General features: G+C 41.5%; 1 protein-coding gene across 4 annotated transcripts in view; it reads left to right on the forward strand.

The window, feature by feature from the left end:
* Positions 1–1,561: 1,561 nt before the first annotated feature.
* The window catches only part of ZDHHC20 (zDHHC palmitoyltransferase 20), a 73,975-nt gene continuing 59,865 nt past the window's right edge, over positions 1,562–15,671 (forward strand). For all 4 annotated transcript variants that reach the window (XR_015714048.1, XM_087814407.1, XM_087814408.1 and 1 more), the window contains exon 1: positions 1,562–1,694. Coding sequence is in view for 3 of the 4 variants with exons in the window: in XM_087814407.1 (XP_087670533.1) it covers positions 1,577–1,694 (118 nt within the window). In the remaining variant the exon portion in view is untranslated. The remainder of the gene's footprint in view (positions 1,695–15,671) is intronic.

Raw genomic sequence — 15,671 nt, forward strand, 5'->3', positions numbered from 1 at the left:
TCAAGCATAAAAACCCAACTGTTGCTGTCCTGGCTGAGTGGCTCAGTTGGTTGGAGTGTCGTTCCATGCACTCCATGGGGTTGTGGGTTTAATTCCTGGTCAGGGCACACACCTAGGTTTCGGGTTCTATCCCTGGTCAGGGTGCATATGGGAGGAAGCAGATTGATGTTTCTTTTACATTGATGTTTCTCTCACATCAATGTTTCTCTCTCTCTCCCTTCCTTTGACTCTAAAAATAAATTTTTAAAAAAATCCTCAGGTGAGGATTAAAAAAGAAAGTTAAACCCTAATCAGTGTGGCTCAGTTGGTTGAGTGTCATCCTATGTACCAAAAGATTGCTGGTTTGATTCTGGTCAGGGCACATGCCCAGACTGCAGGTTCCATCCCCAGCTGGGTTGTGTCACTGAGGCAACTGATTGATGTTTGTCTCTCTCTCTCCCCCTTCCCTTTCTCTCTCTCTAAAATCAATAAAAACGTATGAAAAAAAGAAAAAGTTAAAAAAAAAATGGACTTATGCTTGATCAATTTCAAGATAACCATAGGAATGGACCAGGCTGACTTACACAGAGAGAACTTTCAAACACCCTCCCCCTGATTTCTTTGTTCTACTTTCCCTCTCCCTCCTAATAAAAACCCCTACCTGCACTGAGATGTAAAGATGGGCTTTGGGAGGCGAGTCCCCCCACTTTCTCAGTTACTGGCACTTCAATAAACCACTTTATTTTTCACCAACACCTGCCTCACCAGATTGGCTTTAGTTATGGCAGGCAGCTGAACCTGCGTTCAGTTACAGTTTTACTGAGCAGCAGCTAACTAAAATCTTAGTCTAACCAAAACAGACATGACAGTATCAGGAAACGCAGCTTGGAATTACTTGTATTACATCTTCACAGTGCTGCATTTAGGTTCTATTACGATTACAAGCATTGTTTAACAGAATACTCCAGTTGCAAATAAATTCTAGAAATTTCAGTAGTCTCTTGGGGGTCAGGGAGAGGGCTGTTGCTCACTTTCTCATAACTCAGTCTTCAGTTTGTGTTCAAATCGGAGTAACAGACTCTACAGGGCTTCAATCCTAAATCACAGGCATCTACTTGTTCCATCTCCGAAAAATGTAGGGGTTAGACCTGAAACGCAGAGCGAATGATTTCCAAGTTCAGGATTCTCAGAGTTGCACATCGACCTCCCTGGAGGAAGCTCACAAAAACTTACGACCCTCCCCAGCACCTGGGGGGTCCGATCTTGCCCTGTGTGAAAACGGGCCCCAGGAGAGCCGCTTGTGTACAGAGAGCCAGCCGGCCCTCCGACCCCGGCGCGTTTTCCGCCTCAGCCCTGCCCCCGGCACTTCCTCCCTCCTCCGCCCCGCAACCTCCGGCTCCGGCCGCCCCGCCCCTCCCCCCGGCCCCGCGGCGAGGCCCCGCCCCCAAAGCAGCCCCCCTTTTCTGGGCCGCAGTAGACCCGCCCCAAGGTGAGGCGACGGCGGGGGCGGGGCCGCGGGGCGAGCTGCCGTCGAGCACCCTCGTCGCCGCCCGCGCCGGGTGCTCCTCGCCGCCGCCGTGCTGCAGCGCCCCGGAACATGGCGCCGGGGCGGTTCTGGCGCTGCTGCCAACGCGGCGTGGGCTGGGTGCCGGTGCTGTTCATCGCCTTCGTGGTGGCCTGGTCCTACTACGCGTACGTGGTGGAGCTGTGCGTGTGTGAGTACCGGGCGGGTGGACCGCCGGGCGCGGCCGCCCGCTGCGGGGCTTTCCCTGCCGCCGAGCAGTTGCGGAAGTGTGTGGCCGGCCCTGCGTCGGTGGCGTTTTCCGGGAGGAACCGGGCCGAGCGGTGGTGCGGGGACCGCGGAGGGAGGACGCGACGAGCGGCCGCCTCCGGCCTCCGCGCTGCCGGCCCGTTGGAAGTTCATTATTTCAAGTCAGAGTCAGTAACTCGCACACAATACTGCTTTGGACAAAGAATAAGTGAGACGGTTATGGTTTTCGCGAGGAAGTTTCTAGTTCACTCATCCTCCTGTGTGGAGGTCTCGTTTTCTTTTTCTTACTGCCATTTCCCTCGTCAGTTCTCACCCGACTCCCTGGAAGAGGAAGGAACATTCCCAGTACACTTCAGAGATTTAGGGTACTGGTTTGGTTAGATTGTCCTTAAGATGGAAGGGAGTTGGCTGTCACTCAAAACGTTTGAGGGCTACCACTCTGGGATACTGATCAATTGAAGTTCACGGGCTTCGTGCAGCCGTTTCAGATTTACACTGGCCTGTAGGTTCTGTGTGTGTGTGTCTGCTGCTTGTATCTGTTCTTCGTGAAAACTTAGAGCCACGCCGTAAGTGGTGCTTGTCAGAGCAATCCCTTGGTATCCCTAGTCTTCGTGTCCACACTGAGACCGTGCTATCAAAAGCACCGCTATTAAAAAAGAGCTACATGAAATAGATGAGAATTATATGAATGGAAAGCTGTACCACCCACTCCACCTGAAGGTGGCACAACCAGGACTTCCCCAGGCTCGGGTTTGTACGGCTCTCAAGTAAGTACTTGGCAAAGACCAAGTTCTGCACATGGAAGAGAATGCTTTGGCTCAGAAGGGTTGAGGATAGGTTTTTAAATGAAAATATCCACCTTTAAGAAAATTATTTTGTACTGTGGAATATTTAATTCCAAAGAAAACTATCCTTATAAATAGGCCCAGAATAAAGTAGTTGTGGAGTACATTTCCAAATAATAATAATCGGTTGAATATTATTGTTTAGTCTCGTCCTTTTGGATGCCAGAATGTTTGCCAACAATAATGTTTGAATCAATTAAAATTGGCCAGAGTTAGGTATTTCTTGAGGCTACTTCCAGAAGGTAATAGTGATCATAGGATTCTCATTAACTTATAATGATACTTTATTTACTCTGAAGGTTTGCATTTATTACAAAAGTTGTACCTATCTTATTTCATTTTGTCGGAAGATTATTGCCACCCTATTTTTATTTATTTTTAATATATCTTTATTGATTTCAGGGAGAAGAAGGGAAAGGGGGAGAAAGAGAAACATCAATGATGAGAGTCATTGATCGACTGCCTCCACACGCCCCCTACTGGGGATGGAGCCAGCAACTGGGGCACGTGCCCTGACTGGGAATCAAACCCCAATCTCCTGGATCATAGGTTGATGCTAAATCGCTGAGCCACGCCCTGCCGGGCCCCACCCTGTTTTAATTACATAGTGGTTTTGAAGTAAAGCTTTTGAAGGAACACTAAAAATGTATATTTATGTTGAAATGGCACGTTTAATCTGGCAAAAGGTGACATCAAACATAAAAAAAGGAAAATGAACATAAATTGAGACATGCTGTGTGCTAAGGGTGATGGAGGGGGCATTTCATCATTCTCCCCTCAATATGCCATAGATGTAAGAAATGAGATTGAGCAAATAATCCCTTTGGTTAGGTCACACAATTGTAGAGTGGCTATTAGAATGTGACCCACATCTTTCTATTACGCATATAATTTTTAGTGAACTATGAGGGTATTTTAAAATACTGACGGTGAAGGGTCTTAAATAGAGCCTGTGTTTTATACTTCTTAGTTATGCAAGTTAAAGTAGGGAGAATTTAGGAGGTCTGCAGTGTTACTGGACTTGAGCATAAAAGCTCATTCAGTCTCATATTAAAACTTTTCTTTAAACTACTTATGTATATGTTTTCATGAGCACAGACCCTCCCCCTGTAATACATCAATATATAACTTTATAGGAACTTTAAATTGAGGGAAGTGTGAGTTTTACTTAATGTGCTGTCTTAATTTGCATAGCTTCTGGTATTCTTTATCAAACTTTATGTGAGAGGATGATAATTATCTTTACCTGTGTTCATTTATTTAATACTCATAATAATTTCCATAAAGTAGGCCCTGGCCGGGTAGCTCAGTTGGTTAGAGCCTCCCTGATGCACCAAGGTTGTGGGTTTGGTCCCCAGTCAGGGCACATGTAAGAGTCAATGCATAAATAAGTAGAACAACATCGATATTTTTTTCTCTTTCTTTCCTCTCTTCCTCCCTTGCTTCCTCCCTCCCCCTCTTTTCTCTCCCCTCCCTTTTCTCTAAAATCCATAAAAATAAAATAAAAAATTAACTACTATGCAAGACTAGTCTACTTGTTTATCTAGACCTGAACACTCTGGGCAGATTTCAGTATTATTTATGATCTATTTGTATAAGGCAGCAATTTTTAACTGGAGTGTCAAGGCACACTGGTGTGCTGCAAGAATTTTTAAAACATACAGTACCTGACTAGTCAGGGGCACTGACCTCTTTTCCCTTAGATTGTTGAATAAAAAAATGACAACAGCCAACACAATAATAGCCATCTGGTGTGAATGAATCAAAATTATACTTTTTTTTTGTCAGATCGCAAAATATATATTTTTTAATGTGCCGCAGAATTTTAGTAATTAGTTTATGTGTGCCATGAAATGAAAAAGGTTGAAAATCGCTAGTGTAAGGTAATTTTCTCCTAAAAGGTGGCAGCAGAAGGTTCCTAAATATCTCAGATAATAAAAATGCCTGACCCACAGTAGGACATTTGAACAAATAAATTGTTTATGACAGGCCCTCATTCCATCCCAGTGTTTATGACAGGCCTTCATTCCATCCCAGCTTCTAGAACTTCCTCATTTTGTAATTTCATGCACGCACACACTATATCTATATCTATATATAATGTATGTGTATATAGTAATTACATATACTTATTTGTATATATTTATATTTATGAACTATTACTGGAAGGAGTAAGATTGAGTAAGAAGTAGTGCATATAAGATGGCCATCTCACAGGAGCGATAAGCAGAGAAGTAATGATTAAGTAATTAGTAATATTGATTTTAAAGGAAACAAATTCTCCTTTGATTTTCCCCAAGGATAATATTTAAACATATGAATTTAGTTATGACTGGATTGACCAACTTTTCCCCAGTTTCCTAGGGTTTTATCAGAACATCTTGTTCAGGTCATTTGTAGCCTTTTATTTGGCATGTAGATCTTAGAACTTAAAGAGATTTTAGAGATTATCTAATTCAGTCCCTTTATTTCCAAGAAAACTATTGTTTGGAAGAGCTATTTGGTTTGTCCAGGCACTGATATGCCTTTTGTATTTTTCAGAGAAACATATGCAGATTAAAACTGTAACCTCTGAGTCTATATGTCTAATACTTCTTATGCCTCCTTCATAATTTCTTCAAATTTAGAATGAGCCCGGCCGGGCGTGGCTCCGCGGTTGAGTGTCGACCTAGGATCCAGGCGATCGGGGTTTGATTCCCGGTCAGGGCACATGCCCGGGTTGTGGGCTGCAGCGGATCAATGACTCTCTCATCATTGATGTTTCTATATCTCTCCATCTCCTTTCCTCTCTCTGAAATCAATAAGGATATATTAAAAAAAAAAAAAAAAATGAGATAAGATGAATAGCTTAAACATCAACATTGAGCACACTGTCTCGACACAGTTGATTCCAGCCTGTTTAATTGATTTCAAAAGAACGAGTTTTTGATTTGATTTTTCTCTGTTTTTCTGTTTTTGGTTTCATCAGTTTCTAATCTGATATTATTCCCTTTCTTTTACTTAGGGTTTGTTCTTTGTATAGTTTCTTAATGTGGAAACTGAAGTTATTGAGTCCATTCTTAGGGGTTTTGTCCTATAAATTTATCCTCTAAATATGGCTTTATTTGCATCCCATCAATTTCGATATGTTGCATTCAATTCAAAGTACTTTCCAGGTTCACTTTTGATTTTATCTTTGATTCATGAATAATTTCAGAAGTATGCTATTTAGTTTGGGGTTATTTGGGAATTTTCATAGTATCTTGTTACTGATTTCAAATTTGATTCCATGTGGTCAGAAAACACGCCTTGTGTGACTTGAGTTTTTTAAATGTATTCAGGTTTGTTTTATGGCCCAGAATGTGGTCTGTCTTAGAAGTATTCCATGTGCATTAGAGAAAAATATATTCTATATTCAAAAGTATACTTTGCTGTTTTTTGTTGGGTAGAGTATCCTATTATGTCATCATGTTCCCTAAATGTCAGTTACGGAAAGTTGGTGATATTGTTCAGGTCTTCTATGTTCTTACTGATTTTTTATTCTGGTATTAATTATTGAGAGAAGTATGACTATAATTGTGGATTTGTCAATTTCTACTCCTGGTTCTATCAGTTTTTGCAGCATTGTAATTAGGTACTTAAAATGTTTCGGATTGTTGTATCCTCTTGATGAATTGACCCTTTATCATTGTGAAATGACCTCCTTATTCCTGGTGATATTGTTTACTTTGAAATCTACTTTGGCAAATATTAACATATCCACTAATCTTTCCTTTAATTAGTGTTAGCATGATATGTCTTTCTTCTTCCTTTTACTTTAACCTGTTTATATTTTTATATTTAAAATGCATTTTTTGTAAGCAGCATATAGTTAGGTCTTGTTTTTTGTTTTGTTTTTTAATACATTTTTATTGATTTTAGAGAGAGGAAGGGAGAGGGAAAGAGAGATGGAAACATCAATGATGAGAGAGAGAATCATTGATCGGCTGCCTCTTGCGTGCCCCCTTCTGGGGATCGAGCCCGCAATCTGGGTATGTGCCCTTACTGGGAATCGAACCACGATCTGGATCATAGGTTGATGCTCAACCACTTAGCCATGCTGGCCAGGCTAGGTCTTGTTTTTTTAATCCAATCTGAAAATCTCTGCCTTGAAAAAAATTGACATGTAACATTATATTAGTTTCAGGTCTACAACATAATATTCATATGTATCTATATTAAAAATTGATCACAGTAAATCTTAACATTCATCACCACAAATAGTTACGAATTTTTTTCCTTGTGATGAGAATTTTTTTTTTTTTTAAATATATCTTTATTGATTTCAGAGAGAGGAAAGGAGAGGGAGAGAGAGATAGAAACATCAATGATGAGAGAGTCACTGATTGGCTGCCTCCTGCACGCCCCCGACTGGGGATCGAGCCCGCAACCCGGGCATGTGCCCTGACCAGGAATTGAACCCTGATTGTCTGGATCCTGGGTCGACGCTCAACCTCTGAGCCACGCCCGGCTGGGCTGTAATGAGAATTTTTAAGATTTTACTCTCTTAGAAAATCTCAAATGTACAATACAGTATTATTAACTATAGTCACCATGGTATATAACGGCTGCCTTTTTTATTGTGGTGGTTTGACCATTTACATTTAATATGATTATTGATATGGTTAAGTTTAAGCCTTCTCATTTGCTATTTTTAAATCTGTCCTATCTGTTCTTTGTTCCCTTTTCTTCCTTCTGCCATCTTTGAATTAACTTTTAAATGATTTAAAATTTTTGAATTATTTTTATGATGATTATGTTGGCTAATTAGCTGTAACTCTGTTATTTTAGTGATTGCTTTAGGGTTTATAGTGTACATCTTTTAACTTATCATAACCTACCTTCAGGTGATATATTACTTCACATATAGTACCCTATAAAAGCACTCCTTCATTTTTTCCCTCCCAGCCTTTATGCTATCATTGTCGTGCATTTTGTATGTTGTAAAACTCAAACTATATTGCTGTTATTTTGTGTAAAGTTTATTATCTTTTTAAAAGATTTAAATAATAAAACATGTTATATGTTTATCCATGTAGTTTCCATTTGTAGTACTCTGTTCCTTCTTATTTACTTATTTTGTATTGATTTGAGAGAGAGAAAGAGAGAGAAGCATTGATTTGTTGGTCCACTTATTTATGTATTCATTGGTTGATTCTTGTATGTGCTCTGACTGGAAATTGAACCTGCAACCTTGGCATATTGGGACGACACTCTTAACAAATCTGGCAAGGGCTCTTCATGCTTTTTTATTTATTTTTTATTATTTTTTAACCCTCACCCGAGGATATTTCTTTAGAGAGAGAAGAAGGGAGGGAGGAGGAGAGAGAGAGAGAGAAACACAGTGTGAGAGAGACACTTCGATTGGTTGCCTCCCACACCTGTCCTGCACGTGGATCAAACCTGCAGCCTAGGTACGTGCCCTTGATCAGGACTTGAACCCAAGACCCTTCGGTGTGTGGGCCAATGCTCTAACCATTGAGCAACATGGGCCAGGGCTCTACATTCTTTTTTATAGATCAGTATTTCCATCTGGTGTTATTTTCTTGTGCCTGAGGGCTTTCTTTTTTTTTTTTTTCTTTTAATCCTCGACAAAGATATTTTCTTCACTGATTTTTTTCAGAGAGGGGAAGGGAAGGGGGGGGAGAAACATTGATGTGAGAGAGACACATCGATTGGTTGCCTCCCACATGTGCCCAGACCAGGGCCAGAGATCAAACCTGCAACCCAGACACGGGCCCTTGACTAGGAATTGAACCCGCGACCCTTTGGTGCATGCCCACACTCTAACCACTGAGCCACACCAGCCAGGGCAAAGGGCTTCCTTTAACATTTATTGTAGTGCAGGTCAGTTGATGAATTATTACAGCTTTTGTATGTCTGAAAAAGTTTTTATTTTGCCTGTGTGTTGTTTTTTTAAAAACAACTATATTAAGGTATAATTTACATACCATAAAATCCACTCATTTGAGATGTATAATGTAATGATTTTTAGTAAACTTAAGTTGTGCAGTTATCATGACCGTCCATTTTTAGACTATGCCTGTCACTTATTCACATCTCTCATGCCCATATAGGGTTATTCCCATTCACTTCACCAACCCCAGGCAACCACTAATCTACATTCTGTCTCTGTCTGCTTTTTCTGGACATCTATGTTAATGGAGTATTACAATGCCTGGCTGGTGTGGGTCAGTTGGTTGAGTGTTGTCTAGTGCACCAAGAAGTCGCCAGTTGGATTTCTGATCTGGGCACATGCCCAGGTTGCAGGCTTTATCCCCAGTGAGGGGCATGTAGGAGGCAGCCAATTGATGATTCTTTCTCATTGATGTTTTTATCTCTCTCCCTCTCCCGTCCTTTCTCTGTAAAATCAATAAAAACATTTTAAGTGGAGTTATACAATAAGTGTCTGATATCTTTTACTATTCTTGAGGTTCACCTGTGTTGTAGCATATATCAGTATGTCTCCCCTTATTCTCTACTTCACATTCTAATTTGTATTTTTCTGTTTTTTACAGTATATTTAGTTTTATTTAACAGTATGTTTTTTGCAAGCATCCACATATCACTTGTACCATGAATTAGAATATTAAAAATATGTATTTTATTATATCATTTGAGTATTTGAAAAATCCTGCTTCCAAGATATATAGTATGATTGGGTCCTAGTCATCTTTGTATCCACTAAGAGAGTCTGGTTACTAGTAGACTTTCAATTAATATGTGTTGTGTTGAATACACTCATGCCCTTATCTCACTTGAGTCATGTTTGAAAATGTTAAAACAAACATCCACAATAAAATACTAATTAAATTATAATTAGCAAACATATATTTCAACAGTCTTTGGGGTTAAAAGACTACATGATAATTGTTTATTGGTTCTGCAGTCTTTGTTTTGGATTATGAAATGATTATTTGAAATTATGCTGATATTGTTAAAAAAAATAACTGATTTCCTAAATCTCATCCCCAATGGTTGACATAATTATAGGACAAATTAAAACATGAATTAGAACATGTTTTAAATCCTTTGTACTAATTTTGTTACTTCCTTATCTGTTTTCACAGTGGGAGTAATTTTCTACATAACTTGCTTTTGAAAGCTATAGTGCCTTGCCCCACCCCACCTTATGACTGGTGGTGAGTTAATCTGCCCTGGTATAATTTTTTCTGTAGATACCAGAAAGTAAACTGGTATGAGAGAGCTCTATAAATACATATCCATTAAACCCCAACCCAAATGAACAAAAAGACCTTTATATTTTCTTCTGTATAAATTGGGTCTTCACTGCTTTCTTTTTTTTTCATTATTATTATTATTATTATTATTATTATTTATCTTTATTGTTGAGAGTATTACAGGCATCACATTTTTCCCCCTAATTGACCCCCTCCACTTCACTCCCACCCCTTCCCCAGGCCTTCACCCCATTATTGACTGTGTCCATGAGTTATTCATATATGCATGTAACTTCTTTGGTTAATCTCTTCCCACCATCCACGTCCCTTCCCTCTTTCCTCTGACGCATGATCATCTGTTGCATGTGTCAATGTCTCTGGATCTATTTAGTTCATCAGATTCTTTTGTTCATTAGCTTCTTCTTAAAGAAGACCCTTCAACGTTTCCTGTAATGCTGGTCTGGTGGTGATGAACTCCTTTAGCTTTTTCTTATCTGTGAAGCTCTTTATCTGACCTTCAGTTCTAAATGATAGCTTTGCTGGGTAGAGCAATCTTGGTTGTAGTTCCATGTTTTTTCATCACTTTGAATATTTCTTGCCACTCTCTTCTGGCCTGCAAGGTTTCTGTTGAGAAATCAGCTGACAGTCGTATGGGGGCTCCCTTGTAGCTTTTATCTTGCTGCTTTTAAGGTTCTCTCTTTGTCTTTAACCTTTGGCATTTTAATTATGATGTGTCTTGCTGTGGGCCTCTTTGGGTTCCTCTTGTTTGGGACCCTCTGTGCTTCCTGGACTTGTAAGTCTATTTCTTTCCCCAGGTAGGGGAAGTTCTCTGTAATTATTTTTTCAAATAGGTTTTCAATTTCTTGCTCTCTTTCTTCCCCTTCTGGCACCCCAATAATACAAATGTTGGGCCTCTTGAAGTTGTCCCAGAGGCTCCTTATGCTATCTCCATATTTCTGGATTCTTTTTTCTTTTTGCTCTTCTGGTTAGGTGTTTTTTGTTTCCTCATGTTCCAAATTGCTCATTTGATTCTCAGCGTCCTCTACTTTGCTGTTGATTCCTTGTAAATTATTCTTCATTTCAGTTCCTGTGGCCTTCATTTCAAATTGGTACTTTATTATATCATCGATTTTCTGGTTTTTTTGTAAAACTCTTATTAATATGGTTGAGCATCCTTATAAACAAAATTCTGAACTCTGTATCTGTTAGCTTGTTTGGATCTATTTCATTTAGTTCCTCTTCAAGAGATTTCTTCTGTTCTTTCCTTTGTGACATGTTTCTTTGCCTCCACATTTTGGCTGCTTCCAGGTGTTTGTTTCTGTGTATTAGGTAGAGCTGCTATGTCTCCTGGAATTTGTAGAGTGGCTTTGTGTAGTAGGTGTCCTGTAGGGTCTAGTGGCTCAGCCTCCCCAGTCACCTGAGTTGGGCCTTCTAGGTGCTCCCCTGTGTGGGCTGTGTAGTTGAGCCTTGGTTGCTGTGGGCGTCACTGGAAGGAATTGACACCCCGGCCAATCAGCTGTGAAGAAGCTGCAACTATAGCCAAAGAGCTGCTGTGCTGGAGACACCCCTATGGAGCAGGATTTACTTCAGTGGGGCTTTGGTCTTCACCAAGTGCCCCCTTGAGTGTGTCACTCGTGGTTGTGGTAGGGTTGTAATCCAGCGTGGGCGAGTCTAACCACCAAGTGCACTGTCTCTGGGGCCTTTCAGGAGTTGCAAAGTCAGCCTGTGCCTGTGCCTTGCCCAGGGCCACCCAGCATGAGCTACACAGCCAACCTTAGTTGGCTGCTACTTGTCCTGGGCTTGGAGGTGTCTAGGAGAGACCAAGCTATGAGCTAATGTAGGTTGCTGCTAGTGCCAGGCCTGGGGCCACTTATCAAGCTATATGGTGCATACTGCTGCTTGGTTGAGAGATTTTATGAAAGTCCTAAGCCTAAGGCTTGAGAGGCCACTTGCACAGAAAAGCCACTGGAAATGGCTTGGATGAGCTTGCGGGGGGGGGGGGGGGGGGGCCCTCCGGGAATCACCAGGCGGGGCCAAAGGTGTGAGTCAGGTGCTGGAGACTCAAATATGGTGCCTGCCTGCCAGCTCTGTGCGGGGGAGGGCTCTCCAAAGGAGCAATGGCATCCACCAGCTCTTCTGCCTGGGAGAAAGCTGCCCCTCCAGCTCTCACCCCAATTTCAGGCAGGTTAGTTCCTCCCCAAGTGTCCCAGGTTTCTTTCAAGCTGCTGTGGGGCACTGGAGCCCAGAAGGAGCACATCTGAGTGAGTCCGTGCACAGGCCCTTTAAGAGGAGCTGCCTGGGACTCCCACACCCTCCGAGACCCTCAGCCACAATCCCTGCTGGTTTTCACAGCCCAAAGTTGTGAGGCCTTCTCTTCCCGGCCCTGGAGCCCTGGGCTGGGAGCCTGATGTGGGCTGGAACCCCTCATTCCATCGGGAAACCTCCGCCGCCAAGATACCCCTCCTGCGTTTAACCCGGGGCACTGGATGTGGGCCAGCAGCCATCTCTCCGAAATTCGCCCCCCATCTCTGCCCCTCCTACCCGTCTTGTGCTTCTTCAGTTCCCTGGTTGTAGGGCTTCTGTTCAGCCAGATTTCAGGAGGTTCTGAGTGATGGTGGTTCTGTATTTTAGTTGTAATTTTGATGTGGTTGTGGGAGGCGGCAGGTACAGCTGTTACCTATGCCACCATCTTGTTTCTCCTCCCACTGCTTTCTTATAAGACAAATATGAAAGGCAAAGGTGCTGGACAACTTAGAAACCAGGTCTGACTATATGGAAGAAGAACATTGTGCCTAGTCATGCAAATAAAACTTTCCTTCTCTTCTGACCACTTGCACTTTGTGGCAAAGAAGCATAACATGCTAAATTGCATACTCTAATATCTGTCTACTTGACATTTTTGCTTTGATGTCTGGTAGGTATCTCCTCAGACTTACCATGTCCAAAATAAAATTTGAGTTGTTGGTTTTTTTCTCTCTCTCCTGAACCAGCTCCTCCTATCCTAGCTCAGTAAATGAATTTCATCATCCCAGTTTGTTGGTTGAAAAATCATTCCACATCCAGTTAATCAGCAAATCCTGTCATTAAAAGTACCCAAATCTGGCTGCTTCTCACCCCTACTGCTGCAACCATATTCACTCAAGCCACCATGATCTCTGTCTTGTGTACTAGATTGAAAACATGGCCACAATAATTTACACCTCCCATCAAGAGGTTGTGTTTGTTTACCCACCCAGTGAATCTGGGGTGGCCTTGTACTTGCTTTGACCAGTAGAAAGTGGTGGGAGTAATGTGTGAGATCTGGAGTCTAGGCCTCAAGACAGCATGCATCTTCACTTTAGCTCCTTTGGAATGTTCTGGTCGCCATGTAAGGGAGTCCAGGCTAGACCTTATGGGGAGAGAGGCCCAGCCAAGATGAGCTAAGTGCCAAAGCTCCTGATATAAATGAGGCTATCTTAGACTTCCTCCCCCAGTCAAGCTGGCAGTTGGCTGCAGCTATTCAAAAAACAGTTCAGCTGATTATGGCCCAAACCGCTGACTCACACAACTGTAGGAAATAATAAAAGGTGGTTGTTTTGGGCGGTATGTTATGCAGCATTATCATCTGTATCAATGTGGTACGGTTATATCTTGTCTCTCCCTGCTCACTTCATCCCCATCCTCACCTTGTACCCTGTTCTCCATGAAGCAGCTAGAATGATCCCTTTAAAATTAGTACCATATTTGTCACTCCTCTTCTGAAAACCTTGGCTGGCTTCCTGTCTTGTTCAGTGGAACACCTAAAGACCTCACCATGGTCTCTTCCCCTCATTACTTCTCTGACGTAGTTTCCTTTGCACTCTTTTATTTGTTCCGTGATTGCCATGATGGCCTCCTTGCTGTACTTCAGTACTTATTGAATGAGCTTAATAAATTATTTAATCTCTCTGAACTTGTCCCCGTGTTATAAAATTGGATAATACTTGTCTTACAAACTAATGTAAAATTCTTAGCAGAGTAGGCTTTCAAATGTTATTGAGAGTAGGGAGAAGATTTAAATAGCCACCAGCACACTTTCTCTTGCCTTCCCTTTTTTTAGCAGGAGGGTTTTTGTGTGTGTGTGTTTTTTAATTCTTAGAGTTGTGTTGTTCCCTTCCCCACCACCCCCATACATTCTTTAGTCACTGGAAGAGCACATTCTCACGCAGTTTTAAAAAAAGTATATTTTTTTAAACTAAAAAACAAACAAAAATTCATATATTTTTTTAATTACTTGAAGATCGTATTGCAAAAACGAGTGCCTTTTTTTTCTTTCTTTCTTTTTGTTAATCCTCACCTGAGGATATTTTTTTCCATTGATTTTAGAGAAAGTAGAAGGGAGGGAGCAGGGAAAGAAAGAGAAGATCAGTGTGAGAGAGACACATCGACTGGTTGCCTCCCGCACATGCCCCAACCGGTATCGGCGATTGAACCTGCAACCCAGGTAGTGCCCTTGACTGGGAATCGAACCTGTGACCGTTTAGTGTGCAGGCTGGTGCTCTAACCACTGAGTCCGTACCAGCCAGGGCCACAGCACTTCTTGAGCAGATGGGCATGTACACTTAAGTAACAGACATAGTAGGTCACAAATAATGGTGATTGTGGTTTTATGGAGAATAGGTTTCTCTGAGATAGAGATCCATAACTTTTGATGATAAAGATTTTTTTAAATTCTGTTTTTAAATCCTTTCTGTTGTCTATGTTCTTTCAACTCCTCCCAATGCTTTGTTATACTTTGTGCACTTCACTGTACTATGTGAACTTGTCCCACCCAGTTGGAATCACAGAAGTAACTTTTATTAACATACTAATTAAACACATGTGAAGACAAACTTGAACTTATTAAGTGTGAAAGGATATCATCAGGAATTACCAGTTCACCAAAATGTTAATAGTGTATGTCAGTGCTGTGAGATTATACTAATTTTTTCTACCCCCTAATACTCTTTGATTCCTATTTTTTCTATGGATAACTGGTATCTATATATTTTTAAACATATCTTTATTGATTTCAGAGAGAGGAAAGGAGCAGGAGAGAGAGAGATAGAAACATCAATGATGAGAGAGTCATTGATTGGCTGCCTAGCCCGCAACCCGGGCAGAGGTACCCTGACCGGGAATCGAACCCCAGTCTCCTGGATCCTAGGTCAGTGCTCAACCGCTGAGCCAAGCCCAGCTGGGCTGGTATACTTTGTATAAATATTGAAAAAGGAGGAGTGGGGATAACCAGTCTCATGTACACATGTACAATAGCCTCCTAACAGTATATTCTTCCCACCCAGCTCCCCAGGAAGCCAGAGTAGATCTTTTAAAATCCGTCAGGATTTTTATTTCTCTGCTTAGCACCCTGTAGTGGCTTTCCACTTTGTTCATAATGAAATCAAGTAAGTCAAGATTTCTCTATACATTCTGTAAGGCTGTAAGTGCTCCCCTGCCACTACTAGTGACTACTCTCTTCCTTTGCTCTTTCTGCTTCAGCAAACAGGCCCCTTGCTTTTCATCTGTCAGGCTGTGCTTGGTCCCACCTGAGGACCTTCGTGCTTCCTGCTCCTCCTTCCTCCATTTCCACATGGCTAGCTTTCTTACTTCATCTAGATTTCTTTCTGGATATCACCTAGCAGAGAGGCTTTCATACTACCCTATTTAGTAAGTACTTTCACTTTCTCCTTACCTTGCTTTGTTTTTTTTATAATGCTTACTATGACTTGCCATTGTTATGTGTGCTTTTCTCCTGAGTAGTATGTTCACTGCTTTATATCCAGAACCTAAAATAGGTCCTGCATAACATGTACTCAGTAGATATTTGTTAAATGAGTGGATTGATTGTATATTGCCAGTTCCCATGCTAGTAGAAGAGGG

This window comes from Miniopterus natalensis, chromosome 2, assembly GCF_054644295.1.
Source record: "Miniopterus natalensis isolate mMinNat1 chromosome 2, mMinNat1.hap1, whole genome shotgun sequence".
NCBI classification, from domain to species: Eukaryota; Metazoa; Chordata; class Mammalia; order Chiroptera; family Miniopteridae; genus Miniopterus; species Miniopterus natalensis.